The sequence below is a fragment of the Lycorma delicatula genome, chromosome 10, assembly GCF_047948215.1.
Source record: "Lycorma delicatula isolate Av1 chromosome 10, ASM4794821v1, whole genome shotgun sequence".
In the NCBI taxonomy this organism is placed as follows: Eukaryota; Metazoa; Arthropoda; class Insecta; order Hemiptera; family Fulgoridae; genus Lycorma; species Lycorma delicatula.
The window spans coordinates 98,671,576-98,692,244 of NC_134464.1; the positions used below are offsets into that span (position 1 = coordinate 98,671,576).

The 20,669-nt window shown below is 31.5% G+C and overlaps 1 protein-coding gene across 2 annotated transcripts in view; it reads left to right on the top strand.

The window, feature by feature from the left end:
- The window catches only part of LOC142331492 (CLK4-associating serine/arginine rich protein-like), a 72,646-nt gene that overhangs the window by 9,606 nt on the left and 42,371 nt on the right, over positions 1-20,669 (top strand). For both annotated transcript variants that reach the window (XM_075377438.1, XM_075377439.1), the window contains exons 3-7: positions 5,141-5,238; positions 8,304-8,479; positions 10,725-11,036; positions 16,066-16,241; positions 18,330-18,403. In XM_075377438.1, the coding sequence (XP_075233553.1) occupies positions 5,141-5,238; positions 8,304-8,479; positions 10,725-11,036; positions 16,066-16,241; positions 18,330-18,403 (836 nt within the window). The remainder of the gene's footprint in view (positions 1-5,140; positions 5,239-8,303; positions 8,480-10,724; positions 11,037-16,065; positions 16,242-18,329; positions 18,404-20,669) is intronic.

Consider the following 20,669-nt stretch of genomic DNA (forward strand, 5'->3'; position numbering starts at 1 on the left):
ATTCCTGAAAGAGGGCAGCAGCTCTTTCAGTAGTTGTTAGGGGCGTGAGTCAGGACGACTTAAACGGCCGTATCAACATCACTCAGTCCTCTGAGTACTGCGCAGCTGAAAGCAATGGAAAACTACAGCTGCTTTTTTTCCAAGAAAATGTGGCTCTGCATTTTCACATATACAATAATGGAGGCGCCTTCCTTGGTAAAATATTCCGGAGGTAAAATAGTCCCCCGTTCGGATCTCCGGGTGGGGACTACTAAGGAAGGGGTCACCAGAAAATTAAAAAATAACATTCTACGAGTCGGAGCGTGGAATGTTAGAAGCTTAAAAAAGGTTGGTAGGCTAGAGAATTTAAAAAGGGAAATGGATAGGGTAAACGTGGATATAGTAGGAATTAGTGAGGTTCGGTGGGAAGAGGAAGGCGACTTTTGGTCGGGTGACTTTAGAGTAATTAACTCAGCGTCAAATAATGGGCAGGCAGGAGTAGGTTTCGTGATGAAAGAGAAAATAGGGAGGAGAGTGGAGTATTTCAAGACGCATAGCGATAGAGTCTTTGTAATAAGGATAAATTCAAAACCTAAACCGACAACGATTGTTAACGTCTATATGCCTACAAGCGCCCATGATGATGATGAGGTAGAATGTGTATACGAAGAGATTGATGAAGCAATTAAACACGTAAAAGGAGATGAAAATTTAATAATAGTTGGAGATTGGAATGCAAGCATTGGAAAAGGCAAGGAAGGAAATATAGTGGGTGAATACGGGCTGGGCAAAAGGAATGAAAGAGGGGACCGACTTATAGAGTTTTGCACGAAGTATAATTTAGTAATTGCCAACACCCAATTTAAAAATCATAATAGAAGAATATACACTTGGAAAAAGCCAGGCGATACTGGAAGGTATCAGATAGATTATATCATGGTTAAGCAAAGATTTAGAAATCAACTCGTTGACTGCAAAACTTACCCTGGAGCAGACATTGATAGCGACCATAATTTGGTGATAATGAAATGTAGATTGGGGCTTAAAAACCTGAAGAAAAGGTGTCAGATGAATCGGTGGAATTTAGAGAAGCTTGCGGAAGAGGAGGTAAAGAAGATTTTTGAGGAGGACATCGCTAGAGGTCTGAGTAAAAAAGATAAGATAGAAAATGTAGAAGAAGAATGGGAGAATGTTAAAAAGGAAATTCTTAAATCAGCAGAAGCGAACTTAGGCGGAATAAAGAGAACTGGTAGAAAACCTTGGGTTTCAGACGATATATTGCAGCTGATGGATGAACGTAGAAAATATAAGAATGCTAGTGATGAAGAAAGTAAAAGGAACTATCGGCAATTAAGAAATGCTATAAACAGGAAGTGCAAACTGGCGAAAGAAGAGTGGATTAAAGAAAAGTGTTCAGAAGTGGAAAGAGAAATGAACATTGGTAAAATAGACGGAGCATACAGGAAAGTTAAGGAAAATTTTGGGGTACATAAATTAAAATCTAATAATGTGTTAAACAAAGATGGTACACCTATATATAATACGAAAGGTAAAGTCGATAGATGGGTGGAATATATTGAAGAGTTATACGGAGGAAATGAATTAGAAAATGGTTTTATAGAGGAAGAAGAGGAAGTTGAGGAGGATGAAATGGGAGAAACAATACTGAGATCTGAATTTAAGAGAGCATTAAAAGATTTAAATGGCAGAAAGGCTCCTGGAATAGACGGAATACCTGTAGAATTACTGCGCAGTGCAGGGGAGGAGGCGATTGATAGATTATACAAACTGGTGTGTAATATTTATGAAAAAGGGGAATTTCCGTCAGACTTCAAAAAAAGTGTTATAGTAATGATACCAAAGAAATCAGGGGCAGATAAATGTGAAGAATACAGAACAATTAGTTTAACTAGTCATGCATCAAAAATCTTAACTAGAATTCTATACAGAAGAATTGAGAGGAGAGTGGAGGAAGTGTTAGGAGAAGACCAATTTGGTTTCAGGAAAAGTATAGGGACACGGGAAGCAATTTTAGGCCTCAGATTAATAGTAGAAGGAAGATTAAAGAAAAACAAACCAACATACTTGGCGTTTATAGACCTAGAAAAGGCATTCGATAACGTAGACTGGAATAAAATGTTCAGCATTTTAAAAAAATTAGGGTTCAAATACAGAGATAGAAGAACAATTGCTAACATGTACAGGAACCAAACAGCAACAGTAGCAATTGAAGAACATAAGAAAGAAGCCATAATAAGAAAGGGAGTCCGACAAGGATGTTCTCTATCTCCGTTACTTTTTAATCTTTACATGGAACTAGCAGTTAATGATGTTAAAGAACAATTTAGATTCGGAGTAACAGTACAAGGTGAAAAGATAAAGATGCTACGATTTGCTGATGATATAGTAATTCTAGCCGAGAATAAAAAGGATTTAGAAGAAACAATGAACGGCATAGATGAAGTCCTACGCAAGAACTATTGCATGAAAATAAACAAGAACAAAACAAAAGTAATGAAATGTAGTAGAAATAACAAAGATGGACCACTGAATGTGAAAATAGGAGGAGAAAAGATTATGGAGGTAGAAGAATTTTGTTATTTGGGAAGTAGAATTACTAAAGATGGACGAAGCAGGAGCGATATAAAATGCCGAATAGCACAAGCTAAACGAGCCTTCAGTAAGAAATATAAGCTGTTTACATCAAAAATTAATTTAAATGTCAGGAAAAGATTTTTGAAAGTGTATGTTTGGAGTGTCGCTTTATATGGAAGTGAAACTTGGACAATCGGAGTATCTGAGAAGAAAAGGTTAGAAGCTTTTGAAATGTGGTGCTATAGGAGAATGTTAAAAATCAGATGGGTGGATAAAGTGACAAATGAGGAGGTATTGCGGCAAATAGATGAAGAAAGAACCATCTGGAAAAATATAGTTAAAAGAAGAGACAGACTTATAGGCCACATACTAAGGCATCCTGGAATAGTCGCTTTAATTTTGGAAGGACTGGTAGAAGGGAAAAATTGTGTAGGCAGGCCACGTTTGGAATATGTAAAACAAATTGTTAGGGATGTAGGATGTAGAGGGTATACTGAAATGAAACGACTAGCACTAGATAGGGAATCTTGGAGAGCTGCATCAAACCAGTCAAGTGACTGAAGACAAAAAAAAAAAAAAAATTTATTTGTTATGAGATAATTAAAAATGAATTATGGCTTATGAATGCCATGAAATGGCTTGATTGTGTGCTATCTTGCAATATCATAGAATTTAGTTACATTTTACCAAATTCTTTGAATATTTTTTACATGTTCTCTTAATGTAATATAAGAAGACTCATAAGTGTGTATGTTTAGAATAAATATATTTATTAAAATTAAATAATTACTTGTAAAAATGTTAAATTAATCAGTTATTTTAATTATCAATAAAAAAATTTAAATTATTTAATTATTTTTTTTAATATTTAATATTGCACATTTTAATGTTTGTGTTAATGAAACTATTTACAAATATAACACAGCAGAACAAAAGAGTTACTTGATCAAAAAACCTCTGGAAGTTCTATTACAAGTCATAATCTCTGTCTGAGATTAGATGGCAAATAAATAAATAAACATGAAAACTAAAGTTTTTATGAATTTTTTAATTGCTCATTTTATCTGAATTTGTAAATGCAACATCTTGTTAAGAGGACTCTTACAACTGACCTACAGATAGACCTACTCTATAAATAGAGAACAATATTATATTCAAGGTTACCTTCTTTATTCCTACTAGGATCATTGAAACATAAATCTGAATTTGTTCAGATAGCTTTATTAATATTAGATAAAATTACAAATGACTGTGGTATAGTCTTTGAATCTCTTCCCTTTTAAAGCTTATTTCAGCTAACCAAACATGTGGAAATCACACAGTGACAAGGCTAGACTGTATGGTAGGTGTACAAGAGGTATCCAATAAATTTGCTAAAATTTATTGGGAGTCTTGAGTTGTACATGGCTGTTTATTGTAATAGAGAAGGAGGAGGGCGTTGTGAATTGTTGCTGGAATCATTTGTTGCGTTAAGTAACACTAATGTTATCCATCAACTGGCAATAAGAAGTATGCTGCATTTACTTTTCTTCGTTCATGCAGGAAATCAACCAGCAGCACATCTTTTGAGTCCCAAAACACTGTTATCAGAACTTTTTTCCAGCTGACTAGCATTTCTTGACTTTGATTGGTGCCCCCGCTCCACTTTTCCACCATACCATATTTGTTCTCTTGCTTTCTGGATAGTGGTGGACCCATGTTTTGTCAGGTCACTGTATGCCAAAAATGGCTTTCCGAAGGTCGTCCAAAAATGCCTTTCCTTCCTTAAAGCAATTCAGAAGGTGCTGACAGTGTCTTTCTGGACATTCCTCTGTGCCTCAGTGAGAAGATGTGGAACCCACCTTGCTAACACTTGCTGAATCCAAGAGTGTCTGACAACATTGTATGCGCACCTCTGATGCAGTTTCAGTCACTGTTATGCAGCGGTCATCTTCCACAAGGTCATGAATGGCCTGAATGTTGTTATTGATGCTGATCTTCATATGATGTCTGTGACTTTTGCTTTCAACTGCATCACAGCCACTTAAAAATTTTGGCCCAATCAATCATTTGAGTTTTTGACAGTATAGCATCTCTGAACTTTGCCTGAAGTCAGTTGTAATGTCAAAGGATTTGTCACCTTTGTTGGTAAGAAATCTGATGGGAATGTGACCTACAAGCATGGCCACATGGTGGCCAGTTGCTCCCCTCTACACAGATCCAACTAACTTCCCAGCAGCAGATAGGTTCTACCAATTTGACTAAATCCAAATAAAACAAGTAAAAGGGTTAAATTATCATAGATTTTTTTCTGTACATTGACATCAATGTACATATCTGTAATTTGACAATTGACATTACATATCTGTAATTTTTCCACTAGAAGAAATTAAAATAATTTTCAGTCACATTTTTGATATTGGATTTTGGTAAAAAAATCAATTTTTTTTTTACATTAACTTCCTGTAAGTTTTTTAATTGGAAATTGGTCGGAAATCTGAATTGACATTGATTGAAATTGGTTGTTTTAATAACTTTCAAATAAATGTTCAAAAAATTAGTACATTGTTTTTTTCTTTTGTTATAGAAAGCTGATCCTACTCAGTTTTTGCAACTTCATGGGCGACCTTGTAAAATACATTTAGATCCAGCCATTGCTATTGCTGGTGATAGCCCTGTTAATATGTAAGTTTTTATTTTCACATATGGGAGTTATATTTAATGCTGAAAGCAACCACTGTCTTTTTTGACAGTTATTGTGCATTTCAATGTGCATCTATAAAAAGATTGCTGCCCATTACTATAATATCTTACGATAATGTAAAAATTATTGATACTAAAACTAATCATATATGGAGTTGTTTATGTTTTTGCATCATATTATTTTTTTCCTTAATACTGGGTGATGAATCATTAAACAAAAGTGGCATTGTATTAATATGAATTTAGCAATAATGGAAGTAAAAATTTAGTTTTACTGTACATTAGTGAAGACGACAGTGACTTAATTTATGAATTTTATCATAATAGACACAGATCAGGTAATAATTTATGTGGTTATAATAATAAATGATTGAGAAATGTTGGGTGTGGAACATGTAATCCTACAACAAAATTTAAAAAAAATTAACAATTTTCTCAAGGTGTGTTGTGGCCCTATTTAATATAACATTATAGAATTCTTCTATTATAAATTATCATTTATTTTTTTATGAACTTTTATGTTCTGAAATTTAAGGTAAGAAATCACAAAAGTTAGCTGTGTAAATGTGTGCTCTTTTGTGTTTGCTAGTTATAAATTTTCAATATGATTGTAAAAACAAATTTTTGTTCACATATTTTTATTCTTTTGCTTAAATTTTTTTCAATTTCTTAAATACATATTTTATGTTTGCATAGTTATTATAAAAAAAAAATTGCAATAATTATGTTTAAAATGATTCATAGTAAGTATTATGATTTAATTACTTTCTGCTCAACATAACTAAATTTTCTGTAAAAAAAAAGAAAATGCTCTGTACAATTCAATAAATGTGCCTTCCACTATAAATCTTTATTTTTTTAGGTTAAATAGAAAGTTTCAATTTCTGATAACTCATCACTTATATTGTCACCCCTAATATTTAAATCACACTCATCACTTAAATCACTATCATTGATATAGCCATTTACATTAATAATGATATTTTCAATGGCATTATCAATTAAAGGTTCCAGAGACATGTAAGATGTTTCTATTTTCTTGACATGGTCGTCATGCCTTGGATTCAATCAGTATTCGTATTTATTTTGCTCATTCTTCAATTAATAAAATAGCATCATCTAATTTTAAAACTTTTTTCATGACATACTCTTTTAAAACCTCCCAAATTTTTTCAGTTGTATTTAATTCTGGAGAATAAGGGACATTCCCAAACACTGACCTTTCTTGGGTAAAATGAATCAATTTTAAATAATATAACAGTTGGCTTATGCAGTTCTATTAAACTGCAGTTCCGGTTTCAACTTTATACTTATAAATGACAGTATTTTATATATTTCATTTGATCATGTCTGTTTTTTGCTTGTTCAAATATGAATTGCAATTCAGATGCACATCATAGAACGGAGCATTATCTATGTCGATGACATAGTTTGTGGGAAGATTAGGAATTATTATTTTACCCACTTCTTGTAATTAACAGAATTCAGGGAGGGAAGATTAGAAAATTAATTGTTTTACCCGCTGCTCATTATTAACAGAATTCATATCATCATGGTAATTACCTGTTTTGGTACCAGATTTAAACGTTCTTTACAAAACCATTTTTGGAACAGACGTAAACAATGCAAGCAGGCTTGCCTTTAGAAATCATCGCAGGAAGGTTGCAGTCAGAGCTGTCACTTCACAATATTGGTTTGGTATGCTGGGTTGTACATGGATTTGTCTGTAAATTTTAGATCTTTTTCGGTTGTGGTACTCTTTTAATAGATCTTAAGTAACAAAACTCTGTTCTGAGTTTTTAATTTTTAACTAAAATTTTCTATCATAATATTTTCCCGTTTGAACCCCATTTTTCTTGAAAGTGCGTCATAAAGATCAAAGGCTTCCTTCAAAATTGATTTTCTCTTTTACGACCACTATTAGGGATTGAAGAGTAATTATTCATCTTCATCAATGTAAAGATTATATGTAAGTCATTTCACAAATGATATGATAGTGATCCACAGATGTTTTAGTTTTTTAGCGTTAACAAATTTTTTTAGTTGCGGTAAGCCTCTGTTGGTATTAGTTTTTGCTTCATTTAACATTTTTTGAACACTACTGAGTGAAATTTCCGTATCTTGGGTGACAAGTTTTTGAACTTGTGCAAGAAAGATTGGCCCATCTTATGCCTTCTTTGTCGTAAAGTAAAAAACATTAAACGCTTCTCGTTTGGCTGATGATAAGTTTACAACCCCAATTATTTTCTTGCGTACATCACTACTTTCACCTTCCATGAAAATAAAGTGGAATTATAATAATATCCTATATTAAATTTATTGTAATCTAAAGAAACAGAAAATGTAAAAATTAGAAAATTGTAATGACATTGATAATTTTTGTAAATTAAACCCAACATGGTGTTTTCACAACACATACATAATACGTTCACTATTACAGACACAGTATCAATTGCATTACAACAGCAAAGAAGCATCTGAACAAATGCATATCCATACCATTCAAAATGTGTTGTTTTTATATAAATGCTTCAAGCTTGTGGTTTGCAACAAGCTCTGTTTGGTGCATCTTGGGAGCCTAAGAATTAAAAGTGGTAATGACTTAAGATAAAACTTAATTTATGGTGTCTGTTTCTCCCTGTGGGTTGACCTGCTAAGTTGCTGAGAATCACTAAGGGTATTACTCTCTACTATATTGATTTTTAGTCCTAATGAAAAATTTTATCTGTTAAAACAAATAACTTAAAAAATCTCTAATCGTTTTGATGTAACTTTGATTGGTTATAAGATTTTTTTGATAGACGCAGTAGGCTGTCAAAAAAAACGTTTTTGGGGTACTACTCTTGTTATAATTATTGTAACATAATTGAAAACAGTGATAAATTTTTAAATCTATTATTTTTCCAGTTATTTTATTTGATGAGTTTAAATTTACAATAGCACTTCTGCATGCAATTGATTGATATTTTAGTCTTATAATTTGTTATTGTGGATTTTACCTTTTCGTCCTTTTTTAAAAATATATTTGTATATTTTTTTTTTTTTAGGATGCCATGGCAAGGGAACCAAGATATATTAATTGATAGGTTTGATGTTAGAGCTCATCTAGATTTTATTCCTGAGGTAAAACAGACTGATGAACAGGTAGAAGCTTTAAGTGTTGAAGAACGTCATATTAATTATGAAAGATATCGTATTCTAGTACAGAATGATTTTCTAGGAGGTATAATTTTTATTTATGTATTAATCTATTTTTATCGTAATAATGCACTCTTCATTATTGGTGAGACATTTTTGTTATAACATTTTGGTTCTTCGAGATTTACAAGTTTGCTGATGAAAAGTAATTAATTTGATTTACCTTGTATAGAATTCTACTTAAGGAATCTGTTGTGTGTGATCATATTTCAATAAAATACTTGTCTTGTGGGCAACTTTTATAACAGAATGTGACAGTGTTGTAAGTGTAAAATATGTACATTTTCATAATTCAATTTTCAAAATTAACATAAGTTAAACAAGTTTCTAACTATTTGAAAAAAAATAAAGGTTACAATAAATACCACTTTTCTCAAGTTATAATTAAATACTTTGCAAGGTTTAAATTGTATTGTATACTTTATAATTTAAAATTTTTATTTTCTTTTAATTTTCCTTAGCTATGTGCAGCATCTTATTGTGTTAAGATAAAAAATTTATTATAAGGTATATGATACTTTAATTATTGACTTGTGTATCAACAATTTCTTTATAATGGCAGTTTTACCATGTAGTGTCTCAGTTTCATCTTTTTTTTTAAAAAATATTTTAGTATTGCTAGCAACTTGTTTGAAATGTATTACGAGGGCGATCCAGAAAGTAACTTACGTTTGTACCTTTGGTGGGGATAAAGCCGTCATCTTGGCGTCAAAACTGAATGTATTGAGTATTTCTACACTCTGTATACATTAAGCTGTCGTAGCACGTGGACTGTGATTTTTCTATTTTGTTCATTGTGAATTATTGAAATGTGCGCTTCAATAGGAAATCCCACGACTTGTGAGACGGTGATTAGGTTTTTACCGCCAAAAAAACTTCAAACCAATTGAAATTCATTGGCAACTTTGTGAGGTATATGGAGATGGATTAATGAGTGAATGCAGTGGTGCATTCAGTTTAAAAATGGCCGCACCAATGTTCATGATGAGGACTGCAGTGGTCGGCTTAGCCTTGTGACTGATGAACTGACGATGAAAATCAATGTTAAAATTTGTGAAAATTGCCACATTACGACTGCAGAACTCTGGCTTCATTTCACGGAGTTTACTGCATGAAATTGTATCAGGAAAGCTTGGTTATCACAAGTTTTGTGGAAGATGGATGCCAAAAATCTAAGGCGGCAGATTTCTACAGGGAAGGAATTGAAAAGCTTTTGCATCGGTACGGTAAGTGCCTCAATTTAAATGGCAACTATGTAGAAAAATAGTTCAAATGTATATAATAAAATTTCTTTTTTTTATTTGGTTGGTTTTCTTATTTCAAAATGTAAGTTACTCTCTGGACAGCTCTTATAAATCTTGTGTGTTTGAAACATGCTAAAACTGGAATATTCTTATAGTAACAATGTAATGATTAACTTTTGTCCATATTCTAAGGGTTGTACTGTAGGACCAGACGTTATTGATTACTGATATTGATGATAGATAATCATCTATTGATAACTGTTGTAGTACACATTAGTAGATCAAGAAAGCACAAGCCACTAGGGAGAATTAATTGTAGTCATTAATTGTAAACGATATTATAGTTTGCATTAAATTGTTTTGGATGCAGAGTCCTATTGGTAATCCCAGGCAGATGAAACTTGAACAAAGGGTGAATGATAAACTCCAGCAAGTGGTAGTAATTGAGATGAATTTGTCGATACATAATTAAGTTATTTTAAGCTGGAACTTTTAACAGTAAGTTCAAAGAATATTGTGTACATTTATTGTAATCCCAGGTTTGGATTGTTCATGTTTTAAGTTAAAGTGCCTCTGCTTGGGTAAACCTTCCCTCATCACTTATATAAAATGAATATGCGTGTGAACATGTGTAATAACAGCCAATATATAAGTTCAGTGAAGGGAAGACATTCTGAAGAACAGGAGTAATAAATTTTAAGTAGCATAAATACTTCAGTTCTAGTTGCTTTGGATGGATCCAAATCCAGTTTGTTATTTGTAGTCATGGCATCACTTTGTCATTGCATAGGCTATTCTTTTTCCTATTGAGAAAATAGAGGTAATATTTTTAGTACGCCAACCAAATTAAGGAAAACCTATGTTGAATTAAAGATTTTAATTATTTTGCTCTTACATCTTATGACAACCATAACTATTGTAATTATTTCATTATTAAAATCATGATAGAATTATAGGTGGATTGCTATCAAAACTTTTTTGTCTATTTATTAGTTACATAGAAAAGGTTTAAATTATTTATTACAGTTGGTGAGGAGAAATTTTTAAGACAGTTACATTTAGAAGAACAGTATGGTCCTATTTTAAGGCCAGCTGATGTACCTGACACAAAATCAAAGAAAAACAGTAGTGCCGGAGCTGCAATCGGTTATAATTATGATGAAGGCGCTACTACATCGACTAATGAAGTGGCACAAATTCCAAATGCAGTTGATGCAAGTCATTTGCCTGCTTCTATTGTGAATCCTGATGCTGTTGCTGATGATGCCGCTGACAATGCAAATGATGACGCGGAGGAAGACGAGGAGGAGGATGATGATGACAGCGATATTGATTTTGGTAATTATGTTTTACATTTAGTTCAGTAACGCTTATTAGAATAATATTTTTGTATGTGTATATATTTGAATAGTTTTATGTTTTTCCGCTATAAAAATACAATAATTGTTATTTTATGTTATTGATTTTTTACATGTAAATTTTATAGTTGTAGTAAATTAGTAATAAAAAACAATGATAATAATGATAAATTACAATATTATACTACTCGGCAGTCAGGGCTTACTTCACTTGCCTGACCATCTAGTTAGGGGATGGAGCTCCCTGGATCCTCAATGTATATGTTATCCTCATGGTTGTGAGAATATTAAATGTTTTACAGGTATTCATGTAAGAGAAAAGAATTAGTCATTTTACTTTATTCCATTTCTGTTACAATGGAGACTAATATAATGAAGTAAAAGGATTAATTTTTGTTTCTTTAATGAATATCTTTATATCTTTACCTACAAGAGGGCTAGGACTTATGGCTTAAAACCTTCTCTTTGACAATATGAATGTATCCTGAAAATTTGAAATCAAGCAGTCTGTTGGTTCTTGTGCGATGCTACTGCAAGCAAATAGATGGAGCCATAAACTTACTCATTTATATATAAGAATAATAAAACTGAATAATTATGCAAATAAAATAGTCAGATTTACTTACTGTAAAATTTCACTGTATTGTGAAATATGCTTGCTCTAATCAGGTCATCCTAATATTTTTTTTTTGTACTTAAATCCTTTGTTTGTTGGGTTATATGTAATAAGAAAAGCAAAAAAGGAAATGAATCATATCTTGTAAATTCAACATACAAGGCATATTCATAAAGTAAGGGGCGTTGGCTTGTATTTAAATATTAATGGGTCTGAACACAGTTTCACACAATGCAGGGCCATCTATTGGCTACTTACAAAGGCATTGCAGTTGTTGTTTTGATTTATTAGTCATTTGCCTGCTGGTGAATGCAGATTGCAATGTCTGTGACAATTTTTTCTCCTGCCAGTTGTGAAGTGCACACTGTGATTCAATTTTTGTGTGCTTACGGATCTTCAGCTGCTGAAATTCATCAGGAGTTGTGCCTAGTGTACAGACGTACAGTAATGAGTGAAGGAAAGGTTAGACTTTAAAAACTTTAAAAATAGCTGCACAAGTGTGCATGGCAGATAGCAGAGTGGCAGGCCCAGTATTCAGACCAACAAAATCAGTGAATAAGTGAACTGAAAACTGGGATGTGTTTGACGATTGACGTTTAGTGCTGTGGCTGATGAATTTCTGCATGTTGGATGCACCTCTGTCTACACGATTGTCGCAGAAAAGCTCTGATATCAAAGATTGTGTACAAGGTGGATACCGAAAATGTTCACCGACCAACACAGAGCAAAGAATGTGCAGTGGACAAGCGTTTTTGGACTGCTATCAATGGAGATGATTTGTTTTCTCGCATTGTTATGGGCGATGAGATATGGATATTCTACACCAACGCAGAATTGAAACAACAGTGAATAAAGTGATGCCATTTAAGTTCCCCAAAACTGAAGAAGTTTAAGTAAGTAGTCTCTGTACTAGAGCCAAAAAATGTTGGCTATGTTTTTTTGGGACAAAAAGGGGCGTCATTTTGGTTGACTTCATGGAACGTGGTTCAACAATTAACAGTTGACATGTACTGTGAAACGCTCACCAAATAGACATGCGATCTAAATCGACAATGCTGGAAACTGGCGTCCTGGCATAATCCTCCTTTATGACAGTGGGCTTACTCACATTGCTGCTTAACCAAGAAGATTCAAGATTTTTGTTGGAAACCTTTTTTGACCACCCTTCTTATAGTCCTGATCTTGCATCTAGCGACTATTTCCTCTTCTTGCATTTGAAAAAGCTACTTGGTGGGTAATGGTTTGAAAACTACGAGGAACTCAAGACTGCTGTTGTCAACTGGTTCAATTCCCTGGCGGTGAACTTCTATGCAGAGGGGTTAAAGAAACTGGTGCAGCGTTATGAAAAGTGCTTAAAACTGAATGGTGATTATGTAGAAAAGTGAAGTAGATATGTTGTAAAATAAAACTGTAAGTAAAAACCTCTGCTCACTGGTTAATTATTAATGACCAAACAGCCCTTTATGAATATGCCTCGTATTTAGCAAAAAAATCAAAAAAATGTTTAGCTTTATGCTATGCTATTAATTCATATTAACTGATTGCAGAAAGTGAGAAAAAAATAAACTCATATTGATTTTGAGAGAAAATGTGTACTTTAAGACTGAAAAAAGAAAATTATACTATCTTTAGGCTCAGTTTTTTCTTTGTTTTGATAAACATATGTTAGTATTTTTAACATGTTTATAGCACCTATGACAACTACACATTTTTCTAATACAAAATTTTTGTTTTATATTCACCATTTGAGAAGTGACAAGTAAGGATAAAATATCAGGTTTTTTCTTTTGTTTTATAACATTTATTTCATGTGAAACTGAAAGTTACAGTCACCGTATAGTAGATAAATTTTAAAAATATAACTATGTTTTGTAAAAATGAAAATTGCCTTGTTTGAGTTTGAAATATCTATTTAAAAAAAATATATATGTAAGAAATAAAAATTAATTCAAGTTGTTTAGAATGGGATTTTGTTAATTGAATTTAAATGGGAAGTTCAGTTGAGCAATTTCTGCTGATGTATGAAATCATAAAATTTTGTTGTTTTTGCGATTAAAAAATTATAATCATGATTTAACAAAAAGCCAAATTTTTTAAAACGTAAGTTCCTCAACATTTTGAAAGAAAGTGTAATATTTGCATCTCAGTTATGTCTTCGCATGCACTTTATGAATATAGAACATCAGAGATTGGAAATGGTTTTTTAGTAATTTTGTGGCTGTTGCCCTCAGAGTTATTGCTACTCACAACCTACCAGATAAATGTTTAGGTAAAATGTGTATTGCATAATAACATTTTTAATGAAAATACATGTGCGCACACACACACCTTAATTTAAAATATTTATCATTTTATTTAAATACAATATTTTTTGTCTAATTCAATGATTGTAACTAAAGCGTGTGTGCGCATACCGTATTTCAATTGCACAGGTGTGGCAGTATTAGCGACCACTTTAAATAAACGTTTACTAATTTTTAACTTTAAATAATATTCATCTATTTAATTCTACCACTTACCTGAAGTAATCTGACCAAGTTTGGTGAAAATCAAGCAGTTCTGAGGATATAAGTTGATTACACATTGACATACATACATATTTTGTATGTTTTGTGGGGTCCTTATGGGTCAATTAGTCAAGATTTGGTGAAACCGGATATTTCCAATCAGCATACTTTCTCTTCTATGTAGTTAGAGCTGCTACATAGATGGGAAAGTAAAAGTTAAAAACATAAAATAAAATAGAAATAAAAAGAAAATGACAAACTAAGTATGGTCACACCTCCTTGTGTTGTTTGTCAGGTAACATTAAGAACTGTGTAAAATACTTTTAACTACTATTTATAAGATGGGGTCTGACTATTCATAAATCTGCATATAGGACTTGAAACTTTGAATGATCTTAAGATCATTCAAAGTTTTAAGTCCTGTACTGACCAAACTGTTGCTCTGAAGAAATCACAATAAACTGATAGTTTTTATAAAGTAAACAAGCTTTATTATTATTATTATTATTATTCTCACAATCATGAGAATATTGAACTAATTGGGGTCCGGGGGACTGATCCCAGTGGTTAGACAGAAAGGGTGACAAAACAAGCCTTTGTCTGGATAGTGTTATATAAATATACCAATTTTGAAAAAGATTTATTTATTTATACCTATTTTAAAATAGTTAACTTAAATAAGAATATGAAAAAAAATTATTTCTTTAATGCATAAAAAGACATTGTTGGAAGATTTAAAATTGTGTAAAAATGTATACAACTCGCATTTCTTGCCTTCGAGTTTCTTACCAACAGCTTTACGTTTAAAAAAAATATAAAAATAAATAACACAAACAACAAAATAATTCAATTTTTTATTACTCTTATTTCTATGGCAAATTAAGAAAAAAGTTTTTGGTAACTGTATCTTAACTTGTACTAAATTAAAAAATGTGAAAAAAATAATTAAAAACGTTATTTTGTAAAAACAAAATATCTTAACCAACAACCGTGATAATGGAACAAGCTAATAGTAATGGGCCAAAACAGAGTAAGAACATTACATCATGCAGAACAGTTTAAAGCTAAAGAATCCACATTTGAAGCAAGTTGTGTTTTTTTATGCACTGTTCAATGAGCTGCACCTGATGCACTACTTCCATTATATTCAAACCCTAATAAAAATGTAGCTGAACATGAAAGAAAATTGTAAGGTAAAATAAATTGTTATAGTGGGCATAGTGTCATACAATTAACCATTTGTACAACATACTTGTGTGTGTGTGTGTGTGTGTGTGTGTGTGTGTGTGTGTGTGTGTGTGTGTGTGTGTGTGTGTGTGCACATGTGTGCATGCACACGCTATGCATCAGAAAAAAGTTGTGTGACGGAAAAGTCCTACAACTGTGTCCAACAACACAATCTAAAAAAGAATGGACTTCTGTATAATATTTACAGCATTTTCTCTTTGGAGTGTATAAATATGTTTCAAAGATTTTGAATTGGAGTTGTCCACCAGTTTGGCCATAGTAAAGTTGAATAATGGCAAGGAACATAATTCACTTGTTACAACAAGCCATTAAAACAGCCACCATCTTCAAACTGTGAAACATTTCATGGTGACAATAGTCGTCCTATGTTCTTTCCAGGTGTAAAACTATGTTCGTGCAAAATTTCAACTCAATCAATCTGTGGAGTAATTTTTGTGTGAAAGAGTAACAGATTCACAGAAAGCAAAATATATATGTGATTAAAAATATATTTAAACATATTTTGTATATTAAAAAAAAAAAAAAAAGTATTGTAAATATTAAATTTGTATAGTTTTTGTTCTGGTAGCAGCTTCTACCTTTGTAGTAAATTGTGTTGTATTCTTTTAGATGGTTATTCGATTATTAAAATGTTTCAGATTTGTGTGTTGATGTAAGCAAAGTTGATACAAAACAAGCACATGAAATGAATACATGTGCACATATGTATGGTATGCAGAGTAATGACTTCTTCAGTTTTCTTACAAGGGATGTTGAAGAAGCTGAAAACTTAAGAATAGCACGTGAACAAGAAGAGGAAAAAGCCATGTATTCGGTAAAACTATTTCTAATAATGTATTTTGCATTCTTATTTTATAATATGTGCCTAAACAATACAATTCATTATAATTTATTTCATCAATAAGCTTATGTGTTAATTTATATTTTGTTATTTAGTATTGTGTACCAGCTTATTTATGTAAAATTGAAACTAACTGCTTTTGTATGAATAATCTGAAGTACACCCAATGTTACATCTGGGTACCATATCTTACCTATTATTCTGAACAAAACCCTCAGTCAAAGTACTAAAATTATTTCATAGGAAAGTTTTCTTCAAAATTTATTTTAATTTCTTGCTCCTGGATCTTTTATTACAATACATACCCAACATATTGAGAAGAAACTTGTTTCTGTAAGTGAGGAAAGAAATCTTTATTAAAAAATAAAATTAAAAATTATTTTGTTTGAAAGTAGGGTTTTATTTGTTAGAATACATCCAGTTAGTAAATAAAAATGTTTTGCTAAAAAAGGATAAAAAATCTAAGCCATTTGGAATAAATCTATCATAAATTTCTTAAATTATTGTTTTCTATAAATTGCATCCTTAGTGTGTACAAACTACATCAAAATGGAAGTAAGATTAATAATTATTGGTCCTATTATCTTCTATAAAATTTCAATTGTGTAAATGCTATATTCATGACTAAACTAAGTTCATTTAGTAGTTATGTTAAATAATTCCATGTTTTGAATAGATTATAACCAAAATCCTTATAGTAGTTAAACAGATTATACGAGGGTTATTTTTTTCAAGGTCCGATCGGTCGCAAAATAAAAACCTGCAAAAAATCGGATGAACCTTTGCGCATATGTGTTTTGCAACGTCTCTAGTATGGCTTTCAATCACGCAGTGTCACTTCGTTTAGTTTTGAACATGCAGCTAGCACGTAAACATGTATACAACAATAGCATCTCCCGCCAAGTGTGAAGTGCGTGCGGTAATTCGATTTCTTCTGAGGGGTTTAATGCAGCTGAAATTCATCGAAAAATAAATAATGTGTATGGTGAAACTTCCATGAGTAACAGCAAAGTGCGACAATGGTGCAGGAACTTTAAAGCAGGCGGTCAGGGAAGGAAACTAGTGTCAACCATTTGGAAACCGAAGAAACAAAAGAACAATCCAAACAGTGGATGCATTCTCATTCTCCCAGTAAATCAAAGAAGTTCAAGCGAACCTTCTCCAACAGAAAGTGTATGGCTACTGTGTTCTGGGACCGGAATGGAGTTCTGTTGATGGAATTCATGGAACGTGGCACGACCATCACTGCAGCTTCATACTGCATGACTCAACATCTACGAAGGGCAATTCAGAATAAGCGGAGAGGAATGTTGTCGTCAGGCATTGTCTTTCTTCATGACAATGCTCGGCCGCACACTGCAGCTGTAACAAAGAAGCTCTTGCAGCGTTTTCATTGGGAAGTGTTTGATCACCCACCATACAGCCCGGACTTGGCTTCATCTGATTTTCACCTCTTTGCTCACATGAAATGTTTGCTAGGAGGACAACATTTTGGCACAGACATTGAGCTGCAGACCAGTGTAGAAACATGGCTGAAAACACAGGCGGCTCTGTTCTATGATGAGGATATTGGAAAGTTGGTACCTTGCTACGACAAATGTCTAAATTGTAGTGGCGACTATGTAGAGAAATAGCATAACTATGTAAGTACTTGTTAAAAATAAAAAAACTTTTTATTTTCACTGTAGTTTTAATTTCGTGACTGATCGGACCTTGAAAAAAAAAAATAACCCTCGTAGTATAGGTGGTCTTCATAACAAAAAATAACATCACTTTGAAATAATTTATATTGTTTGTAATGCTGGATTAGATATCCATAAGGAGTTCAAAAACTAATCATACTTGTCATTACAAAATCTTACATATTTATTGATTCTTCACATTTTTAAAAAATATTTTGGTAATTTTATTTACTGAGTTATCTAAAAAAATAAAAAATAAATGTATGTATTAATAAAATTACACCTTTGCTACATTTTCCTTTGCACTTTGGAAGAAATATTTCTAAGATTAATAGTGAATTTTTAACATTTATTATAATATATATTTTTTGAATTACAGGGTCGTAAAGCAAGACGAGAACGCAGAGCATATAGGGATAAGAAGTTGATGGGACGGAAGTTTAGCCCACCTAGGTATAAAAGAGATTCCTTTTACTGTATATTCATTTTCTTTTTTTGTACAGGTGGCTGGGAAGTCGTAAACATACCTCTGATGTTGGGTAAAGGTATCTGTAAACAGAATAGGTATAAATATAAATCTGTATATATAAAGGTATAGTAAACAGAATAGATATATTCTATAATTCTGTTTACTTGATACATATACAGAATTTTAGAATATCCAAATCTCTGTGATGTGAGTCTGAGCATTTCTGGTGTGATGTGGAATATGAATTCCACAGAATTGTGCATTAACTCATTTATGTTGTAGCAATGCTTTTATACTTGTAGCCTGATAATTCCCTGCAATGAATTATTTGGTGTCATGAGATCATACTGTGTAATGGTAGTAGAACCATACAACCAATTACACAGGCTTTTATTTTGATGAAATGTTTCAATTATTTTTTTTTTTTTTACACTGCTTTAAATTATAAATTCCGAAGACAATCCAATTAAAGATAATGTAAGTTTGAAACTATCCTAACCTGATTCAAGTATTTATAATTGCTGCACTACCATCAGAAGTGTATGATTTCCTAGCTTGTTATAATATTGTTAGATATTTTTGTTTTGCGTAGTATTTCTAGGATTTATCCTGTGTGTAATTGTGACTACATAATTTTTTTACTAGTTTGTGTTGCGAGAATTTACTAGTGGTTTTTAACTGAAAATAATATGTTTCAACTAGAATATATAACCCCAAGAATATAAACAGAATTTGCTGTTGTAGTAAACAAGTAAACAGTGAGACTTATAATTGCACATAGTCAATTTTATATAAATATCTGAGTTTCACCATAGATTAAGAGGCCAAAACAATTAGTGTTACTTCTATATTTCATTTATATTTTATGCCGGCTCATTATGTTAAAACAGATGTTTGGACTGTAGCTAATAACGTAGCAGAGTCCAGTATTGCTTAAAATTTATCAAATCAACTGTTCTTATTTAATCTAAGTATTTCTTCATTTTCCCCTTTATTTTTTCACTTTGATGTTAAAATAAGTAACAGTATAAGATGATTAAAACATATTTTATAAAATTATTTTTTCCTTTTTGATGACGAGCTTATATAAGAAGGTAATTTTAATTTGTAACCAAGTACTATTCCTAGAGCCTTTATTTATGAATACTAAATTTGATTTTGTTTTTATCTTAATTAATTGACGGTTTTCATTTTATTTTAGGTGGTACTCTGAACCTTAAAAATTTACGCCATTATGCCATTTTTGTGTAAGAATTGTAATTTTTGAACATATTGAGAATGATTTTTGTAATTGTCAAAAAAAAGTCTGAAAAGTTCTTTTTAAGAGCGTAGTGTGTTGTTAGTTTGGTTTAATAAATATAATAAAAAGAATTTATTTAAATTTCAAATGTATTAAATTTTTTTTAAAGTATTAAATAAAAAATCATTCATGAAAATTGTGAGCTCAATTTATCATTTTTATTTTCTTTTCTTTTTTTAAATGAATATCTTTTCCAGATTTTCTTTAATTTAATATAAAATATCTTATCTGGGAGGGAGTTTATAAACAGTGTATTATATAATCGAAGTGTAAATTTGTAGTGGAATCTTTTAAAGTTACTTAAAATAATATTAAAATAAAATGAGATAAAAGAAAACTACAATCTAACCTAAAAATATTTGTTTATTTTCTTTCTTAAGCAACTGTCATATAAGGAATTAGCCAAGCAATGAAAATTTGAGGCAAGAGTTTTACATAAATATTGGTCCCTGGGACCAAATGTGTGTTAAAAAGTGAAAAAGTGCTCTGTTTGTGATGCTTAATTTGTTGAACTAATTATAGTAATACTAATACATCATAATTCAACGAATATCTAATAAACATCATTTCAACACAACTGTAACCATTATTTCGCAATTTATTTGATTAGTAGAACTTATCTTTAGGTAATTATTATTATTTTTGTAAACCTAACAAATAATTTAGAAGATAAACAGTTTGCTTTTTAACGATATTGAAAGGTAAATGTATAATTCTTAAATCATCCATTACGAGGATTCATACTTATATTAACAACTTTGACCTTAAATTAATAACAGCTATTCATTCAAAATTAAGTTAAGGATTTTGAAAGAGCTGTTCCAAAAGTATAATGTGATTCACTCTGAAATTGAAAAATTAGATTCTGATGAAAATGTTGTAAATGATAGGGTTCATGAAGATAACTTTTAGAATGTAAACTAAATGCATTAATCAATTGTTGTATTTCT